At 37.8% G+C, this 21,728-nt stretch overlaps 1 protein-coding gene across 1 annotated transcript in view; it reads right to left on the minus strand.

The window, feature by feature from the left end:
- The window catches only part of FRMPD4 (FERM and PDZ domain containing 4), a 112,792-nt gene that overhangs the window by 13,991 nt on the left and 77,073 nt on the right, over window positions 1–21,728 (minus strand). Inside the window, 9 exon segments of the mRNA XM_032679964.1 lie at window positions 1,052–1,188; window positions 1,930–1,955; window positions 1,958–2,048; window positions 3,987–4,043; window positions 4,045–4,079; window positions 4,082–4,118; window positions 7,135–7,242; window positions 8,119–8,223; window positions 17,042–17,087. Of these exon segments, the coding sequence (XP_032535855.1) occupies window positions 1,052–1,188; window positions 1,930–1,955; window positions 1,958–2,048; window positions 3,987–4,043; window positions 4,045–4,079; window positions 4,082–4,118; window positions 7,135–7,242; window positions 8,119–8,223; window positions 17,042–17,087 (642 nt within the window).

The following is a 21,728-nucleotide window of genomic DNA, read 5'->3' on the forward strand; positions in this document are numbered from 1 at the left end:
TTTTAAATGATAAATAATCTCTCTTCTATCCCTACCACCTCTTCAATCATGCCATTCAGAAAAAATGTTTAAGTTTGATGTTTAAAGTCTATGTTAAACACCACTTAATTATATAGGCAGCACCATTACAGAATTAAATAGCAAATAATTTACAAGATAACGTCAGATGTAATTTATTTGTGAGGCTTCCTTTAGAACACGCAAACCATGAGAGTCATTTTCTTTACCACTTACACTTTTTTTTGGCGAGGGGAGAGGGTTCTCTCTCAAAAACAGTCTCCCTCCTTTTACCAATTTTTTTTCTGCTTGAAGCACCCCTTTTGATAGAAGACTGGTTTCTCACTTCTAAGTAATTATTTTTGCTGATTCATTAATAAGATAGAATATAACATGATCTTCAATACGGTGGATAAACTCTACAGACTGAGTGTGTAACAGTTACTTTTATTCTGCAAATAAACTATGCAACAGTAACAAAAGTTTTAGGTTTGGGTTTTTATTTTGTTATGGATTTTTGTTGCAGGTTTTTTGCTGCTTTGTGTTTTTTTTACTCCAAGTAGATGTACGCATTCGCACTCTGGATTTTTCTTTTCTTTGTAGATACATATACATGTTGGCTAACATAAGACAGGTTCCTGCTGGGATACTTTTGCATTAAGAAATATTACACAATGGAATCTATGACCCTACTGTCTTCTGAATCAAGCCATTATCTGAATTTTACTATAATATCTCTACTAAAACCTTTGGATTTAGACCACATAAACTTAGATCTTAAATCATTGAAAGCAAATAAGTTAATCTTACTTACATTTATAAGCTATTTATTTACATATATAGGCTACTTCATAGGCCTAAACAGATGAACAAAAGGTAAATGCACCAAAGGACCACATATGCTGCTCTTAACACACTTGAATCAATTTCAGTGACAAAGATAAACCTAAAATTGGTGCATACATACAGACATATTAAACGAAACAACCTTAAAGAATCTACTAGTTACTACTAATGTTTCACTTTTTAAGGATACACAGTATTCTCAACTTACTCTATGTATTTGAGGGAAATTTTCTGAGTTTGCTTGGTGGTCACAGTTGCAATATACATTTGTAACGCAGCCAACCGCAGGGCAATGTCATATTTCAGTTCTGGTCCAAATCTTTCCTGAACCACATCGTTACAGCTCTGACAAAAAACCAGTAGAGGGAGCATGAAGTTAAAAAATCTTGCACTAAAGATAAATTATTTGGGCTTTTTTTGTTGTTGCTGTTTTCGGGTTTTGGGTTTTGTTTTCATTAACATTGCATGTAGAGTAACTCCAAACCCAGAAGCAGGACCATGCTGAGGTAGGACTGTTGCTCTCAGATTGGTCAGATGCTCACCACAACATGGGTACTTAGGAAGAATACCAGTACGTTTTCCTGAGAGCAGAAGGCATGAGTATTTTGACCTTAGCTCTTCTTCAATCCTTCCTGAGGAGAAGAGTAATCCTGCATCACAAAGAGTGCATCTGGACTCAGGATAGCAGGATTCTACCTGGTGAGATACTCAGGAGAACCTCATTGCTTGTGCATCAGTTTTCCCATCCATCTTACTGGAAGTTCCTTTTCAGACATCATTTCTGTCTGATATTACAATACCATAAATAAGTATTAGCAATTAATTCATCTTTGCTCTTTTCTAAAGCCAAATATACTTTGAAAGATATCAAAGCATTACTGTTGAAGAGACTTATGAAGAAAGGAGACTTTGCAGATGATAAAGATTTGCACATTCCCCAAGTGCATTCATTGGCTTTATGCAGCAGAAAACAAAGCCAGGATTTACGGTAGCCACACTTTCTATGTGAAGATGTAAATTTATATATACTATAAGTCCATTTCTTTATTTCTCCTTTACATTAACAGTGGCTGTACTTTCACTTACCTGTACATAGAGATATTCAAAAGCAATGGATCTCTTCTTAAAAGATCAATGGGATCCTTTGGGACAAAGCTAATCCTGAAAAGACATCTCATCTTGTGCGAGCTTGGCCTTTGGGTCACCTAGGATAGTGTATAAAAATATTAGAGGTTGGCAACCCTAGTTTAGCCACGTGCTCTGTAGTCTCAGGCAATGTGACCTTGCTTCAGAGCCGTGTGGTAGCAAGAAAAATAATTCTATCCATCAAACAGCTGTGCCATGGGCTACTAAGTTCTTCACCTAAAAACATCATATTTATAATCTTTTGGAAAGACTTTTAGACTTGTATAGGCATGACTGCATGATACAACTTATCCTCAAAGCAACAGAATTCACTCAAAAACCAGAGTGAAAGGACAAAGAAAAACACCTTAATGAAAACCATCCAAGTGAAATACAAACTGAGTGAGCTTCAGCAGGACTAAAATGAGAAGGTTTTTGGGGAGAAGTCACATTTTATTTCTTAGACTCCCTGAGAACACAGGTAGGCCCAGTTTGAACACTTTCCTCACTTCCTCTTGCTTATTTTAACCCATTAGGCAATTTGCAAGAAATTGGGTCTTTTTCCTGGACTGAGAGATCTACTTCATGACTTCTGACTGAGGACCCAATACACTAAAAAATACAAAGACCGCTTTGCTTGTTGGTCAGCAAAACTTTGTAAAAATCTAACACTCTATTCTGGGTATATTCACAGGAGACCACCACATAGCTAATGAAAAAATGGATGAAAGGGTAACAATCCAATAACACCATTGTAAGTCATGGTCAGCAGGAACATCATAATGGCAAATAAAAGTATTTTGCTGATTTTACAGAAACTTCAAAGAAGACCCCCCCAGAATTAATGCAGTTTATCTAACTTATTCAATTAGGCTAATACAGTTAGAGAGTTAGGGTACTTTATAGCCTACAGCTTTACTTTATAAAACTATACTTTTAAAAATACCCAATGAATTCTCTGTCTTGCCCTAACAATTTTCAAAAGGTGTATTTATCTCATATTGTCTCTGACCTCATTCTTAAGCATCTAGACATACTCTGTATATATAAATAAAAGCTCGGGATGGGAGTTTTGAAAGCTCGCTGAGTTGGTTTATTCTGATCCTTCTGATTTCAATGAGAATTTTACCAATTACTTCAAAGGAGTGAGCTAGGCCAGGACAGCCAGTATTGAGTACTTTTGGATATTGTGCAATTATTGGGTAGCTTATATCCACAAGAAAAGAATGTTAACATGGCAAAAGCAAGTGCTTAAAGATTAGAAAATGCTAGAAAGACTGTTAGCTGCAAACTAAGCTCCATCATACCATTACATGGACTCTAGCTATAGGATCAAGGAGATTCTATAATTTCAATATTTTGCCCCATTTCATCTAAGAATCCATTTCTACTTTTTTTTCTTTTTCAAATTTATTTGAAATTAAAAATATGCTAATGTTTTCCTAGAACTGAGAAATACAAGGGAAAATTTCAGTCTTAACAATTTGGCAAAATGATAAGCAGCTAAAATCAGTGTACTCTGCTGGTCACTATGAAGCAGCTTCACCTTTAGTCACACCTCCCTGATCTAAAGAAGAAAGTCACACCACTGTTTTCTGGGTCACAATTCATCATCACTGAAAGAGACATAAGGTATTACCGTGTAAACGAGACAAACCCGACTTCCTCAGAAAGAGGAACATTATTCTCTGTCACCCAGATACAGATCTATATAATCAGGACTGGAACCAAAGATCAAAATAAGGTTTTAAAGAAATTTGGACAGACTGTGGTTCTCAGAACTTCTTAATACTTCCGAATGGCCCAATGAAGCAATGAAATATAGACGTTTGTAACAGAAAAAATATTTGCTTCCTGTGAGAACCTGATTCTTACAACCACATCTAAATGCCGTTGCTGTTTGATAGACAGGATCAAACTATAATCTTGTTGATAACTCAACTGAGTAACTAAAAAGATGGATAATTTACTGATTAATCCATCTCATTAATATCTGTTTCACATAGCATTACACAAACCTGAGTTAGAGTCTCCTGTTCATGTAGCAAAAGGAGTTTTGTTCCAGATCCTTCAACCCCTCTGCTCCAGCATCAGGGAAAAGTGTTCAATACATTGATGGAAAGCTTTTCTTGGAGTGTTAAGATGACATCCTAATTAACAAAGGATTCATAAAATGTACTTAAATTCACAAAATGCTTGGGACTGAGTTATTCAGTGCCCCCCACCCTGAATGTACCTGCACAGAGTGGAAGCCCAGGCTTCATGCCTGTTCTGTACAAGTGTACAGACATCACACCTGCTCACCCAGTGAAAAGTCAGCACCTTTACAATCAAACGCCCCCAAGATGGTACCAGACATGAACGTTAAAAGTATATATATGGGATTGCTCCGATGGACCACATTCTCTGTGGTTTAATATGCAGATTATACTGGTGTGGCCTTTAAACCGTATCCCTCTCTCTCCCTGGAAATAAAAACATCAGGAAAGGAGAGATGATCTTGCCACTAGTCTCTTCACTTCATTGGGGCAAGGTCATCAAGCAGTACAAACCAAACTTATATGTCAACAACAACAAATAAATAAATAAATTAATTAATGGCCTTTATTTGTTCTTATGACAAGGTTTTTAAGTCCACTTCTTGAGTTTAAATGCTCACAGAAAAGTCAATGATGATACCTGTGCAGAACAATAGTTTGTAAATTGATAGACCATATCAATTTATAGTACAAACCCCCAATTTTAGAGACTTCTGATTAGTTTTCTTTCACAGTGGATTATGCCTAAGGGTAGTTAACTTGAGAAGACTGTTTCTAAAACACAGCTAAACAAACCTCTTCACAAAACCACTCAATTAATCCCTACTTTACTTTCATATAACACTTTGTAAATCTATGCAGATTATTAATATCATCTGACAAGGTATCTTTGCTTTAGTGAATGCTGTAGGAAGAAGAAATACATAATAGGCATCACTTAGAAATATTTTCACATTATGTTGGTGACAAGATTAAAACAGTTCTATCCCTCAAAAAAATTTTAGGTACACATAAGTATCCAGATGGATAGGACTTAACTAAGGAGATCATGATGAATTGTAATCCAAGAGTTTTAACCTAATTGAGGAAGATTAATTAATCAATTACAGTGTGCTTATGGAAAATCAAGACCAAGTTGGTGGAAGGACAAAAAAAATGTATGTGGGAGGATGGGACAACTTTGCAATGTAAAGAATATGAGAGTATTAGTGAATTGCAAGCAATCACTCTAAATAATGGAACCTAATATTATACTATTCTGACTAGTGGGGAATTTATTGCTTACACATTAAATCTACTTTTATTATACTCCTAAACTATGCTATAAAGACAAGGGGCATAACAGTAACATGAAGAAGCATAATATTAAATGTAACCTTTTAAGAGGGAGTAATAATAGCACTGTTTTCCACTAGCTGTCTTGAACCTTTTAAAATATGAAGTAAAGGCACATAGTGCTGAATTAGTGCACCAATTTTTTTGCTAGATATCCTCTCATCCAGTAACTTAAGAATCAGCCCAGGTGCTACCTTCCAGCAATAAGGAAAGTGAGAACTGCAGGTTAGGTGTTGCTTGCACCCTCCTTAATAAGTAGTGTACTACTGGCCTGCTAGGCATGGAAAAAAACTGCATTTACCTTGACTTGACTGGGGCATGTCTACTTCACCTCAGTTAAGCAAAGAAGCAACAATCCACACCCACCCATACACACACATGCAAGGCCTCAAATTATATAATTGCCTGAATTAGATGCAAAGGATATTATTCCTACAAATAGTCAAAATGACTAAGGTCAGAGCAGGTTTACAACATCAATACAGCTACATAGCTGAGCCCACATGGGTACCTGTGCAAATGACTTCAGATTTGACATACGGTCTTACAGTAAATGACACATCCATGACAGAACTACTAATGCAATGTGATGGCTAAAGACTGATCTTCAGGGTCAAAACATCCTGGAACAGGTTGGTTGTCTTTATGTTCATAACAGAAAATACTGGAAAGTCAGTTCGTGGGCCTTAGAAAGGTATGAGACTTCATTATCTACATGAATCATGCCTCCTATTTCTTCACCTAAACAAATTCTCAGATGGACTGAAGAAATTTAGTATCTCATGGATGTGGAGTGGAGGCTTGTATCCATTACCTGCACTTAACTTATGCCTAAGGTATATGTATGAACTATTAACAAATACTGCATTTTTAAGTGTGACTTCAGTATCTGTTTTACCATCATAGTGGAGTGAATTTCCTCTTGTCTACCTCAGCAAATCACTCTCTTTGCTATTCTAATTGATTGAGCATGTTGCTGTATCACAGTGAGCACAAAGGTAGCCTTTCTTCAAATATGCATAGTTTTAAAATCCCTTAAAACTAGCAAAAGCTGACAATGTAGCTGAGAATTGCATCCTCAGTCTCCACTGATCATTCCCACTCATGCATCTCTCATGTCTTGGTCTCCCAACCATGCACACTCCATGCAGTGAACTAGATTTGGTAACCAATCTGTGTTAAAACTAGTTTATCCAAACAGTAAGGCTTAGGAGACTAGCAGCATGCCCAACAGCTCTAGTCGTGTTGCTTACTATACTACTCCAAGGCTCTCACAGACACTGATGATGCCTCTGATTTGGGAACTTACACTGAACAGTGTCACAGACACTCCCTAGCAGCCTCAGTTGTGTGCCAGGGTTTCACTTTTCATTGTCTGTATGTGAAATGCGTTATGGAAAGCATAAAGTGCATTACACTGAAGTGAGCAATTCATCACTGACATAAACCTAAGATATTCCATCCTATTTCACTGGATGATAAGTTAGATGATATTCAATTAGCAACCAACATCTTAATCTTCTCAGCTCCTGACTTTTGCTGACAAATCATGCTTGTGTTTGGTAGCATATCAAACGATAGGACTACGCAATATTATTTGTTCTCCAGGCACATTACAATCATTACTCCTTCTTCATTGAAAATAAATATGTTTTAGCAGTAGAAAAACAAACCAAATCCTCATTATTTCTGAACTACGACTTTAGCCCCAACTGAGCACACCATTGTTCTTAAAGCATTCCAAGTAAATTATAATTACTGAAGGTCTCATACCAAGGTATATCCAGCCTACCTTTATTGAAGTGCTGCAGTCAAAACGGAAAGATTTGGTTTGTCCATTTTCAAGATACACCTTTAGAACATTTGGCATGAAAAGAAGCGAGTTGTCCTTAACTGTTTCCTGTCAAGCAAATTAGTGAATCAGATTACAACATGCAACAAGAGAAACCTAAACACTGTTCTATAGAGAAGTACATAAATCAGATGGAAAGGAAAGAACTGAAAAGGAAGGTGTTGGCCCAAACTGAATGCAGAAATATCAATGTTCTCCAAGGGTCTAGGCATGCTCATTACAGCTGCCCTCTATAAGTCTGTGTCGGGAAAAATAAAACCTTTCACATACATTTTATGTCTGGCTTATAGTATTGTCTTTCCCTATATACTATCTCTCTGACAATGAACGTTATCTCTGAAATTAAAACATTTTCAATAAAACAGAAAAATGGATTAGAGAGTTGCATAAGATATCAGAGTGGAATGATGCTCTGGGAAATTATGAAAATTATCTGGGAGTTCATGTTTAAGGAGGAGTTCAGTGCCTCTCAAAGGGAGGCTGACTTTGCCTAAGGCTTGGAAACAACAAGTTCAAGTAGATAAAACAGGTTTCAAAGAAGTCTGTAAGGTTATGTTTTCCTAATATGGTACTTCTCCTGAGCTTAGGGGTTCTAGTGATACAAAACTGGTCTGAAAAAACAAACAAATAACAAACAACAAGCAAGCACTATCAAGGACTATAAAGACAGATGCATATGCATTATCACCATAAAATGCATTCACTAGCATTTTAATTTTATTTTAAGAGACGAATTTTTCACAAAATTATGGGCCCAATGGACTTAAAAAAAGGTCTTTGGAAAACTTCAGAAACAAAAAACCCCTTTCCTTGCAAGTCTATCACTGTTATTTCTACCATATAATTCCCTCCCTTTCCAGCTATGAGCCATACCTTTGGATGAAATGCTCAGTCCTTTCTGAGGCTAAATAGCTAAATACTCACCGACACCTGGCCATTGATAATTACTTCTTCTGAGAAGCGCACTTTGACAGGATTGGACTTCAATCTTGCCTTTTTTGCAGCACTAATAAAAGCTGATTTAGGAGACTGGAAGAAAAGATGATGACAAGATATATCATATAATTTCAAATTAAACCCTTTCTTTCCATTTTCAGTTATTGACTGTTTCTCACACACTGGGAACTCCATGTATACTGCAATACTTTGCATGATGTTCACTGCAGAAGAGAAATACAGTCAAACCATAATGCATCCTCGGATAATACATATGTACATACACATAAGGAATCACCAATGCATACCGCAGTTACTGCAAGTTATCCTACTGTCAGACTGGAGTGATGAGGAGGGCTCTCAGTGTACACACAAATTCCTTGTAGTGCTTCCACAATGACTGCTGTCAGCAAAACTTGTCTGCAAGAATGTTCACTGACCAGTGACCTACCAGTGACCCTTCATCAAACACTGAATGGAAAATTTTTGATAATCTGTGATCCACTAGAGAGATATACACATTATTTTTGCCAAAAAAAGTGTCTGAGACCTCTCCAAATATAGTGGCATCTCACTGTATTAGTCCATTTCAAAACACAGGTGAAAAGCACCAAGAGGCACCTTGTAGGCCAGCAGGCTTCCCCAGAAGGTATCCCCTAAACACACCTTGTGCAGGGCTTGCCTTCAATAGGTCAGACACTTTGTAGGGCTTCATGGTTAGAAGTCTAGAAGCATTCCTAATTTTCTTCTTGGACCTGCTTGACTTTTACCTACTTTATTATACAATAGATTCTCCTGTGATGAAGTGTTCAGCCCTTGGAAGAAAAGAGTCGCTCCATTTGTGGAGTTTAGATAACAACTCTTTTTAGCAACAAATTAAATATTCATATCAATCAGGTCAGCTACAAATACAGCATTGCCTAACTCCATAACCTTGATAATAGTCAATGGAAGAAATTCCGGCTTTGTTTGAAAATCACTAGTCTCCTTTGGGCCAGGCTTTGACCCTTTATTTTCCAGTAAAATATGAATTAAGGTTTTCATAATCTAACTCCTTAGAAGTGGCCTGACTAGTTTTGGATAATGAAAAGACTAACTTATGTTGGTTTGCTCGGGAGAAATAAGGGCAGGCATCACTGGTGATGATCAATGCAGCACGACAGCAGTCCCTGTAAACACAGGAAGTCTTGTCGCTATCACTCAAATTTTGACTGAACTAACAATCTGCAGGAGTGATGGAGTAGTTCAAGGCCACATGCTCTTGTTGTCTCTGATCTCTGCTGAAACTGTTATAAAAGTTATTTTCTTGTGATGCAGAGGCCTTGTATTTAGTAAGTAGCTGGAAGAAGTCTCAAGCTCATTTCTCTATGCCTCTGATTTATTGTCACATTGAGAACATGGTAACTACTAACCATAGGCTCAGTATCAACAAGGAACAAACGATGTCACGTTCTCCTAGGAAATATCAGAAACATGCAATAATTCCTGGAGATCTGAAACAACCACCAAAACCAAAGTAAGTTAAAAAAAAAAAAAGAATAAAAAAAATAAAGGTCAGTATCTCAGGGTGAAGGACCCTGTTGACTTCTGCAGCAAGAGGGGACAAGGAAATGGCTGAAGCAGCTTACCTATTGTACTCCAGAGCTGATTCCTAGAATGACATAGTATACAACAGTGCCATGACTAATATAACAACTCTACAGATGTCTTCTCTAATTTCCCTCCTCTCCATGTATTCCCCCTCTGCAGTGTGGAAGGGGGATGGTCATGGTACCCAAGTGATGGACTGCAACCTGTTGTTTCCCACTGCCACAGGGCAGCATTGCTATAGGACCAGGTTACCAGCTTTCCCTTGCAAGGACACAGGGGAAAGAGTTGCTTTCACTTAATGTTCTTGCTGGAAGAAGCTTTGTACAGTTGTTTGCTCTTATTGCAGATGAGTCACCAGTCTGGGCACTCTTAATAGGCAGACTGCCAAATGCTCTCCGGATTCTGGCAAGGTTATTCCCACACAGCAAATCTGGCAAACTGCTATGTGTCTGTTGCTCTCTACAACCTCTCTTTTCCTCTCTACAACCTCAAAAGTCACTTGCAGGGGGCATAAATACTTAAATTATGCTATTGCAAAAATGCAATAGGGGAGTCAAAGACAACTGAAAGATTTGAACATATGTGAGTTCCCAAGAGCTCCTTCAGAACATGGAGTTTAATGTATATATTGCACAGTTACGCAAGCACACCATGGTCTATCATAAAAAAAGGGGCTCCCTTCCATTTCCATTTCTCCTGCAGCAATATGGGCAGGACTCTGGCCCTTTTCCAGACACTCTGGGTGAGCTTGGAAGCAGATTGCTTTCCAAAAGGCTTCAAACTATAAACCAGGGGTGTAAGAAAAACTAAAACAGCTGCGCTACGCATTTGGGGGAACGTTCTTTGCTGGTTAAAAGTTTGAGTAATAGCACAGATTTTGCATTTAATTGCACAATCTCATTGTTTCTACCTCTGCATCAACTTCGCACTTGAAGTTTTCTCTTTGAGAAAAGAAGGATTTCCAAAGAATGCAGCAAATACCTAGGAAAACAGTCGGGTTTGATTGTCGAAACTTGTTTGTCTAACAAAGCCTCAGCAAGATGATATGCTGCTCTATTCTATTTTAATGTCTTTAGGTTTGTAGAAGAATGTTATCAATTAATGATTTTCAGAGTGTCAGGTTCATTTGTTTCTAATGCTCTGTCTTTTAGCCAAATGGAAGCCATTATCCTCAGTTAATGACCTTAAGCAGGAGGTGTTTACACTAATGCGGAACATTTATCACTGCAAGTAAAGTATTTGCAATGTCACAGATAAAAAACAGCTTAATTTGAGTGACTTTTGCAAAACGAGGGCACACTTTTTAACAAGGAGTCAAAATAATTCAAAAACCTTCAAACTGCACTCTGTGTGACCTAAGCACTGTTTCCTATTAAAAGCTCAAAGTTATCAGGATTTTAAATAATTTTTACTTGTTTACACAGAATTCAGGAAAAAAAAACCCCAGCTAATCGTTTAAACAGTAGAGAAACTGCTAACAAGAAAAATGAAGCATTGTGCAGAGATTTGCCTGAAGGAAATGCCAGTGAAGATCAAGACCCTACTTTGAATCCTACTTACTACGGACTGCAATAAATGGGCATCCCATCAGCAGGGTCAAAACACAAGAGATTGCTATAACCAGAGGAGACTTTCTACAAAATGTGATTTTCTAATTTTCTGGACTCCTCAAAATTAGATACTATTTTTGTCAGCAGCATTATAGCAGGTCATTTTTCGATAGATCTTAGAAAAAAAAAAATCCTACATTTTGTGAGAAACTTTTCTGATGAAAATAGCAACATCTAGTACTTTGTGCACTTTTGCAGGTAGACTAAAATTTGGGGGAGAGTCTAAGGGAAGTGGTTTTTATTTGCTGAAAAAGCCCCTTTGAGTGCTCTTGCCAGTAGAAGTGCTGCAACAACAAAATCTTTATTCATGCTCAAGAAAAAGAAGGATTTAGTATTTAGAAGAGCACAGTGTAGTACTGAGCTACTACAAAGAAGTAAAATTATAGCACTATAGGACAGTCACAAGGTGAAAAGAAAACCTGCTCTGTGACAGTAAGTATCAAAATCAGAAATACTACATTTAAAACTACAGAAAATGTAGTTTTTAAATAGACACAGAGTGTAAATATACAATAACTTTTAAGCTTGTTACTCAAAAATAGTCATTAGTTTAATATAAAATACGTTTGCCAGGAAATAAGGAAAAAAATGCATGACTGCAAAAATGTGTTGACTTTTTGGTCCACTTCTAACAGCAATTATATAAGCCAAAATTTAAAAAGCAAATAAAATGTGAATAAGAGGAAGAATTAAATTTATTAAATGAAAAAGGACATAATGCCCAAAGGCAAACTAAATATGGTAATTCATAGCTCTGAATGAGGCTGAAACAACTACATTGGCTCACAAGAGCATTGCAGAAGAGCAGGTAGGGACATGGAAGATATAAAACAGAGAAGTTTTATAAAACAGTAATTTTTTATAACCACATGGCACTGACAGATCATCATCAGGAGTATTTCTTTGTTAAACGCTTGGCACAAATTTAATTGCTGAATTAGTGACCAGATCTGGGTTTTCTCTTAAAACCCAATGATCTATCATAGACAATTGTATTTTACTATTTGCATTACTTATATTTTACAATTTTTAGATAGCAATCATAGTCTGATCATTAGTCCCATAGACTCTCAGTAAGATTGTTGCCACAATCATTATGATCCATAAATGTTACTTATTGTAGTTTTTCTGCAAAGGTTCTGTCTCAGACATATAAGCATGTTATAACATGAAGCATGTCTTTCAAAACAGAAAAAGATCCTATCTTTTTCCCGTTGCAGAATTTAAAGCACAACAAAATTGCCATAGATCTCAGCTGGTTCTGGACTTCATCCAAGGAGCTTAAGAGATTAATCATGAAAGCAAGCTATCAAATGATCTCTGCACATAAAATCTGAAGAGATATCAAATAGGCAAGTTATTTGATTTGAGTAATGCTTAAAACTTAATAAGGCAACAGTCAGAATGATGGTTCATTCACAGAATAAAATGGTCAGAAATTATAATCAAATGCTACACTTCCAGAAATCTAAACTTTGAGCTGCTTCAACTGCTCAGTGACCTTCTTATAAACAATGGTGATAAGAACCCAGCAGAGATTTGTAGATTGATGGAAAGAAAAAGATGGCCTAATGCTTTGGTTTGGCCATAATTAAAATGAAATTTTAATGAGTTTCAGCATTAAACAAAACAATGCATGTAAGCAAAAATGATCTGTGAAAGCTTTCAAAGAGTACTGAGTGAACTACAGAGTACTATAAATCTAGATCATGTCTACTTTCACCTGCAATCTCAAAGCATGTTTAGCTGAATGCAAAACCAAAACACACTCTAAATAGCGCTAATAAAAACATTTAAGAAACAGTACTCTTGTAATTCATCTGGGTAGATATTTTTCATGCAATGGTAGAAGGAAAGTCACCATCAAGAAGAGAGATTGACGAAATGTTTGTAAAGACGTATTCCTGCCAAGAATGGGGAAAAAATTCAGTCTTTACTTAAAAGTTCTTACTTTTCCTTTGTCTGGTTTCTACTCCATCATTCCTGTTTCATTGGCAAAATAGTAAAAGGAAACACGGAGGAGGCAATATTAAAGAGATGGGGAAAATACATTGTAATTTTTGAAGACATATTGTTTCCAAACTGTAAGACAAACTGTATTTGTCAGAGGACCCCCTGTGCAGAAGACCAGGACAGGTACACAGTTGGAGTGCAGCAACACCCAGGACTTCAGAGCTGAAAGGGATGCGACCCAATAGGCTCAGGCACTACTGACAGCAATGTTGTGGCAGCATGAGGACCAGCGTGGACCAGATGTTCGAGATGAGTCAGGAATACCCAGGAGACTTTGCATCCCAAGCTTTGCACAAACTTGCATTGCTTCAAGGCCCAAACCCGGCTGCACACACTGGCAGCATCCCAACTACTCCACATCCCTATGCACACCTTTGTTTTCACTGCAGAAAAACTAGGAGTGAAATGTGGTAAGGGAAGGACGCTACGAATCAATAAAACACTGGTTTAGACAGGTAGGGAGGTAAAATAATACTGCACAAACAGATGAGATGTGCAGGGTGCAACAATACTGTGGTTGAGGCTCTCCCAACTAGCTCATTCCACTGAAGCATCCAGACTCTGGGGAAAAAATGGGTCAATCAAAGCTAGCATCAATATGCATACACCAATCTCGTCTTCTAACTGCTCTGTGCACATTCTTGGGGAGACAATCTTCATGCCTACATGAGATAAAATGTCCATCCTCCCCAAATACAAGAGTTCTTTGTCTGTTAAGGTAGAGCTGGGTGACTCTGACAGACATACCAGAGTGGAACAACACAAATATATGTATAAAATGGGTACATCAGTCCAAATGGTTGACTGGACAGTAAAGTGTTTCAGTGCCATCCTTAGCTCAGTGACATCTAGAGGAGATTCAGTTATTTTTTAGTTTTTGGTGCTACATAATGAGAGGAGCAGATTCTGCCTTGTCAGGCCTCACACAGAGCTTGGACCCAAAGAGCTGGGAATCATAGAATCATAGAATTATAGAATCATACAATGGAAGAGACCATAAAGACCATCTAGTTCCAATCACTCTGCCATGGACAGGGACACCTTTAACTAGACCAGGTTGCTCAGAGCTCCATCCAACCTGGCCCTGAACACCTCCAGGGATGGGGCATCCATAACTTCTCTGCACAACCTGTGCCAGTACCTCATCATCCTCAAAGTGAAGAACTTCTCCTAATATCTAATCTAAACCTACTTTCTTTTGGTTTGAAGCCATTCCCCCTTGCTCTGTCATTACATGCCCTAGTAAAATGTCTCTTTCTCCATCTTTCTTGGTACTGGAAGGCTGCAATTAAGTTGCTCCAAAGCCTTCTCTTCTCTAGGCTAAACAATCCAAATTCTGTCAGTCTTTCCTTATAGGAGAGGTGCTCCATCCCTCTAATCATCTTGGTGTCCCTCCTCTGGACTCACTCCAACAGGTCCATGTCCTTTTCGTGCTGGGGTGCTGAGGACCCCAGAACTGGATACAGTACTCCAGGTGGTGTCTCACCAGAGAGGAGCATGGCAGAATCACCTCCCTCACCCTGCTTGCCACACTGCTTTTGATGAAGCCAGGATATATTTGGCTTTCTGGGCTACAAGCACATGCTGCCAGCTCACATCCAGCCTCTCATCCACCAGCACCTCCAAGTCCTTCTCAGCAGGGCTGCTCTTGATGCGTTCATCCCCCAGCCTGTATTGATACCAGGAATTGCCCTGACTTAGGTGTAGCATCTTGCACTTGGTCTTGTTAAACCTCAGGAGATTCCCATGGGCCCACTTCTCAAGCTTGTCCAGGTCCCTCTGGATGGCATACCATCCTTCAGGAGTGTCAACCACACCATTCAGCTTGGTGTCATCTGCAAATCTGCTGAGGATGCACTTTGTCTATGTCACTAATGAAGATATTATATAACACTGGTCTCAACACGGACCTTTGAGGAACACCACTTGCCACCAATGTCCACTGAGACTCTGAGCCATTGACCACTACCCTCTGGATGCTACCATCCAACCAATTCCTTATCCACCTAACAGTCCACGAATCAAATCTCTCATCAATTTTTGGAGAAGGATATTGTGTGGGACTGTGTAAAAGGCTTTATAGAAATCTAGATAGATGACATGTATAGCCCTTCTCTTGTTCACTGATGTAGTCACTCCATCACAGAAAGTCACTAAGTTGGTTAGGCAGGACTTGCCCTTGGTGAAGATACCAGTCATGACTTTCCTTCTTCTCCAGGTTAAAGGTTGGAGCAGGACTGTAGCTGTGCTGTAAGGTCTTCCATTGAACATAGAGTGCACAGTTTATTTGGGTTTTAGCTTCCCTTACATTCAGTACATACAGCCTTGCTCTCAGACCAGCAGTGTAGTGATAACAGGCCACAGCACCTCATAGACATGTAACACCACACTTTACTGTCCACTTTAAAGGACTACACATAGCTGCACTAAAGCATATGCCCTTTCTTCACCTGACATTTAAAGAAAAGAATGAAGTCTGTCAATGGTTGAAACATGCATAAAAAAGAAAAGCGGGTGAGGATCTCTTTTCCCCCATATAATATATATGTTCACTGTGATCGAAACCACTGACTGTAAACCAGCAAGCTTTAAAGGCAGTTAATAAGACCATGTCTGCATTTTCATTTAAGGTGGCTAATGTTGCCCAGATCCCAGCTCACTTTCCTGACAGTAGCCTTATAGCAGAGTGGCAGCCCCTGCCTGTTTTTGCTGAGGAATGCATGCTTTTTCCCCATTAATTAGTTGCAGTGCAGACTGGCTTCTAGAAAGGGTGCAGGACCAGCAGAACTACATGGCCACCTCAAAACTAACCAGAAAGGCTAATGACTAGTACAAAGGCACACAGCACTGGCCAAGTTGCATTAGCAAGATGTACATTTTGGCAGCTTCATCAGATAAACTTGTTTTCACATCTTTGTGCCAAATTCATCTCCTATTCTTGGGTGAAAAGGTTGCAATTATTCCTTGCTAATAAAAACTACTGTTTATCAGGCTAGCCAACAGGTAGCTGAATGGACCTGCTGAATCTGAATCTCCTGATGCATGACTGAAGCCCCTCAGCAGCCCACAACATATGCATGGTTGTGCCTGGATGTATGGCAAAAGACGTATGTGCTTCCTCCCCTAGCTTGGCTTCTCTCCTTTTCTCATGGGAGATGGGTTTGAGCTGACAGGCCACGAATCCACTCCCACAAACCACAGAGGCACGTCACATAACCCAGCTCCAAAGTGGGCTGCAGTTTGTCCCAGTCCCTTCAAGCCAATCTCACACAAACGCCTGTCTGTCTCTTCTCTCCCCTCATCTCCACAAGTTCTGCACTGGAGATGCAGACAGAGCCCTCCCTCACACAGGGTACAGCTGGTTTGTTACAGCAGCATAACTCTGTGGGACCAAGGCAGAACCAAGAAAAACCCAGAAGCCGCAACAAATCAGAAACTGAAGCAAAACTCGGCATCCTGCTCTATTGATCTCCCTGGTATGAGTTTAAAGACACTACTGTTATTTAACTTACTAATACAGCCCTTGAGTGCAGGACACGGTAACACTGTCTTAAACATCACCTTTAAGAGATACAGCCCTTATTGCACTTATTTCTTTTTATTGCACTGATAAGGTAGAGACATGGACAGAATATAGGCAGAAAAAGAAGGTGATATGTTGCTAGGAAACTAATTGAGAAAACACTGACAATACTTACAGGGTAAGGTTGAACAACAGTAAGGAGGATTGATTCTTTGCAGCTTCTATAAAAAGAAAAAAAGTAAAATCAAGTAAAGATTCATACTTTTATTCACTACAGATAACCAGCTTTTCTTTTTAATGGAAAAAACTGCAGTAATATGGCAAAATTTTTATTACAATGACATAGCAGAGAATTCCAGAGATTAATAATAGACCAAAATAATAATGGATATTAAGAAATAAGTTTCTTCCAATCTAGAAAATCGAATTGACTTTACAGTCTATGCTACAAACTTTTTGCTTCATCAGAGACCTTCATGCTGCAATAATGGTTGTCTCTAGCAAGAATGAAATAACCTTTGATATAATCATACTAGTTCAGTATCTACAGACTACAAATTTCTTTCACCTAATTTACAAATACAAGTCACTTTTTATACCATCTAGCTCTTGTACGCCTAAAGCCAAATCTATTTGAAGACAGTAGTGGTTTTTTCAAAACAAAAATGTGGACAAAATTTAGTCCCCATTTCTTCTCTAGCTCACCTTTTTAAATGGGTGGAAAAGGACTAATGTTCACTGAATACCCCCATTAGAATGTTTACATTTTTACAAGATTGCTAAGGAAAGGTTTTTCTTTCATTTTAAAAAGCTCCTCCTTAGGATGAAATTAGTAAATGGAAAACATATGAGCAGCTCTAAAAAAGCCCAACTGATTTACAGGATAAAGAGAAGAAATTATTAGGAATCTTGATATGATCAAGAGATCTAGACAAATGGCACATGTATATTTTGACTACTGGTGGGTACTTGGGGGTGGTGGATAAGTGGGGAAAAGTAAAGTGGAAGAAGATGGAAGAAAAGCCAATACGAGTCAGTATCTTTTGAATTACCTTGTTGGTCAGATGGCTCCTGAGGGCAATATCAGCTAAGAAAAGTCAGTTGCCATTTTGTTGAGATGGAATTGAATTTCCGTTGGTTCTACTACTTTCAAACACGAATTGGTTATGTGACTTATTGCCTGGCTAACTGACAGGAAACTGATTTGGAATGTCTGACCTGTTCAGCAGAACTAAAAAAATCACGCTGTATTGGTATTATACAGTGTCACCTTATATGCATATTCACATCTCTGATATGCAAATTTAAAAGCCAAAAAGCAAAGAAAATAGAGGGGAGACAGAAGGCCCAGTCAGAACCTGGTCTGGAAGGCCAGGCTATACTTGATGAAGCCAACATATCACTGAATACCAACAGGGATAGCAAATTCGACTTTTGTCAAAGCCATCAGTCATGCAAGGGACAAGGTCTCACCAAATATGCCCTGCCTAAAGAAAAAATTTGCTAAGCTTCAATTTTTACTTGTCTTATTAGATATTTGTAGCATTACACTAAAAGATTATAGACAGACTTTTCAAAAGGTGAGACTGATGGTTTTGGCTGCCTGTCTGGCTCTGGAACAACTGAAATAAAAGTAATTTAGAAAGTTAAAAAAAATTAATGAGGAGCTATATGTGGTGAAAATTATATGTTCTGCCACAAAACAGTATAATTTTGTCCCCTTGAGATATAATTACAACTACTTTCAGGAATTTCCCACAATTATTTTTCATTTCAATAAAACATGTTCCAAAGTTAAATTCTAGACATTATTTATTCAATCACGAAACAGGTTTCATATACAGTGTTCATAATTCTGAAAATTTATTGTTCAATTTTAAGGTCCGCAAGCTAAAGTTTTGGAAATATTCACAATTATTCTTTATAATTCTGCATTGTTTTTTCTCTAAGATTTTATAGCTTAAAAAGAAAGTAACGCTCTTTCTGTTTTGGGTAACAACAGTCTACTGTCTACTTTATTGCCATTCTGCCTACCATATTTTTTGGGAATCTAAAAATGCATGATAGGAAATGCAATTTATTTCAAGAATCTCACAACCACACCTATGCTATCCACATCTATCCAACTGTGACTGCTATATTAACCTAGGCATACAAGTAGACAAAAAGCCCACAGTTAGTTATGGGATGAACTGCAGCCCTGGGATAACTACGCCATGCCCAGTTGACCTTTTCAATTACTTTCAACCCACTAATTTATGCTTCTCATGCAGCATAAGATTACCACCACCTCTGCCTCCTGTAGTTCAGCTACCTTAGAAAGTTGCCTTAAAAAATTAAAAGCAGCTTCTCCTGAAAATGTTTTACAGTTCTTCATTATTCTTAGATTAAAACTGTCCAGGTGCCCAGTGTAGGCAAGATTCATTCTAGATTAACAAATGCTTTTTTTTTAATGAAAGGTGAAAAGAATATATTTTGTGGACAAGACTTTCCTACAGGATAATCACTTGCATTGGAAGGATGTTAGACCCTGGACCATTCATTTAACATTTGAGGCTATAAGGCCCTTTGGAGTATCAGGACATATGAATGTTACACATACATAAAGTTGGTGTCAAGCACTACATACAGAACCCTCATCAATAGAGTAAACATTTTCTATAAAAGTCATGCTACAGGCAAAACACAGCACAGTTACAGAAGAAATAAACATTTAATTAGCAGTTTTTTTGATCTGCAGTACTGGGTCAAGACTTCCCCACTCGTTTTAAAACTTCCTCAACTAATGATGGCAAAACTCCACAGGACAGCACATCTTTTCTACTTCCAGTATGGTTAGCAAATCCTATAAATCTATATTATAAATCTTGCACAGCACTGGAGATGGTCAATTGTACCATGTACTGTAAATGTCACAATAATGAAAAAGCAATGGAATCACTGACCATGTGATCTATGAGTTTTGTAGCTTAAATGTACGTGGACATAGGCATGTCTGCATGACAGCAGAACATATAGACAGTACAGATTACATAAACTAGGTATGTTACCATACTTGAATGTGAGCTACTTCTTTTAAACAACTTCTGAAACCTAGTGGCAAAGGCTAAAAGAAACCCAATTGCAGTCTTAATTTCCTCCTGAAATGTCTTTTCTCCTCTAAAATGCGACTGAATCTTTTTTAAAAAATATATATATTATAGTTATTTTATTACCTTTCATACTCACTTTACAACTGCCTAATTATTTCTATCTTAAATCTATTCACACTTTTAGAGTCACTCAAGACAAAAAATCTGCAACTCCAAGCTTGGACAACAAGCTGAGGACTTTTTGGGTGCTCTGTCATCTGACCAGATAACAGTAAAATATCATCACATTCTTTTCATTTCCTGACATTACAATCAGACAGTGAGAAGGCAGCTAAAATCTGAAAACTCTGATGGGAATTTGTGATTCATCTCTCTGTCCTTCTCCGTGTCCCACGTGGTGATTATATTTGTCTGTTCTCTCTACTCCTTACATCTACCTAGGCTGTAACAAGGAGAGAATATAGATGGTTTGAGAATCAAATTATGTCATATTATAAAGGTTAAAGTTGTATTACTAAGTATCATGCATCTGGAGCTACATGAGGCGTTAACATTCAGCTGCAATGCGAGCCATTGACTTTATCTGTGAACTTGAGGTTGGAAATCACTGTCTCTCTTCTGTTTCTCGTGAGCTGGAAGAGAGGAAGGGCAAGGGACGTGGGGTAATCCCAGTGGCTGAGACAAATGGAGTAAGTGGGTCTGTTCTTTGTATGCATCCTACAGCAAATATAGTAAATGAATAAAGAGAAAGTGTGCATATATTGCCCTTAAGAAGGGAGAATGAAAAATTATTTTTTATGCTAATTTAAAAGCTTTCAGCAGTTTTACATACAAGAGGAGTACTCGATTTCTCTCAATTACATATCAATTTAAGAATTGATATGTAATAAATAATAATATGATATACAGGGAATGCAATTCAGAAAGATCTTTCTCTTAACTATAATTACTCTGTTTCACTTACAACGAACATCAAATTCTGAAAATCGTTTTGAAATGCTTTGTTCTCTGCTATTTTAGGATCATCTGTTTCACTTGGTTCTCACTATTAATGAGAAAGGTCTGAATTTCGCAATTGTGGAGTTTGATGCCATGACCTGCAGTATGTTTCGCACTACATTTTTGAAGTAAGGAAATGGAAATCAGTGGGTCAAAAACTAACTACAAAATGTAACAGGTTACTTCAAATGCCCTATTCAGAGCTGTGGAAATTATCTTCAAATTCTAAAATCTAGGCTAGAGAAAAATCATTCAATGTTTGAATGTCTTTCAATATTATGAAGATTAATGCAGGAATAATGAACAAAGATTTTGCAAAGTCACTCTATTGTATCACATTTCTAATTACTTCATAGAATGAATTACAGAATCATAGAAATTTTGGGTCTGAAAGGACCTTAAAATCATCTAGTTCCAACTAAGGATCATTTTGATTTGAGCTCTATATATACATTTTTACATAAAACCTGTTCTACAGTATTTATCTTCACCTAGGGAAGGTATAAATTTCATTTCTCCAGGCTTCTATCATGGCCAATAGTTCCTGTGGAAAAGAACAGTTTTCCCTAGAGATCCACGTAGATTTATTTCCAGGGCTGGAGACATCTGGTAGGACCTTGGTGGCACAGAGTAGACACATCTTAACCCAGAGCTTCCTCATTCTCAGCTGTTATCACACAGCACAAACACACACACAAACTAACAAGCACAACAGATTACACCATGCTGGAAGCTATGCTACTGTGGGCAAATCGCTTTTGTCCTCTTGGT

This window comes from Chiroxiphia lanceolata, chromosome 2, assembly GCF_009829145.1.
Source record: "Chiroxiphia lanceolata isolate bChiLan1 chromosome 2, bChiLan1.pri, whole genome shotgun sequence".
Classification (NCBI taxonomy): Eukaryota; Metazoa; Chordata; class Aves; order Passeriformes; family Pipridae; genus Chiroxiphia; species Chiroxiphia lanceolata.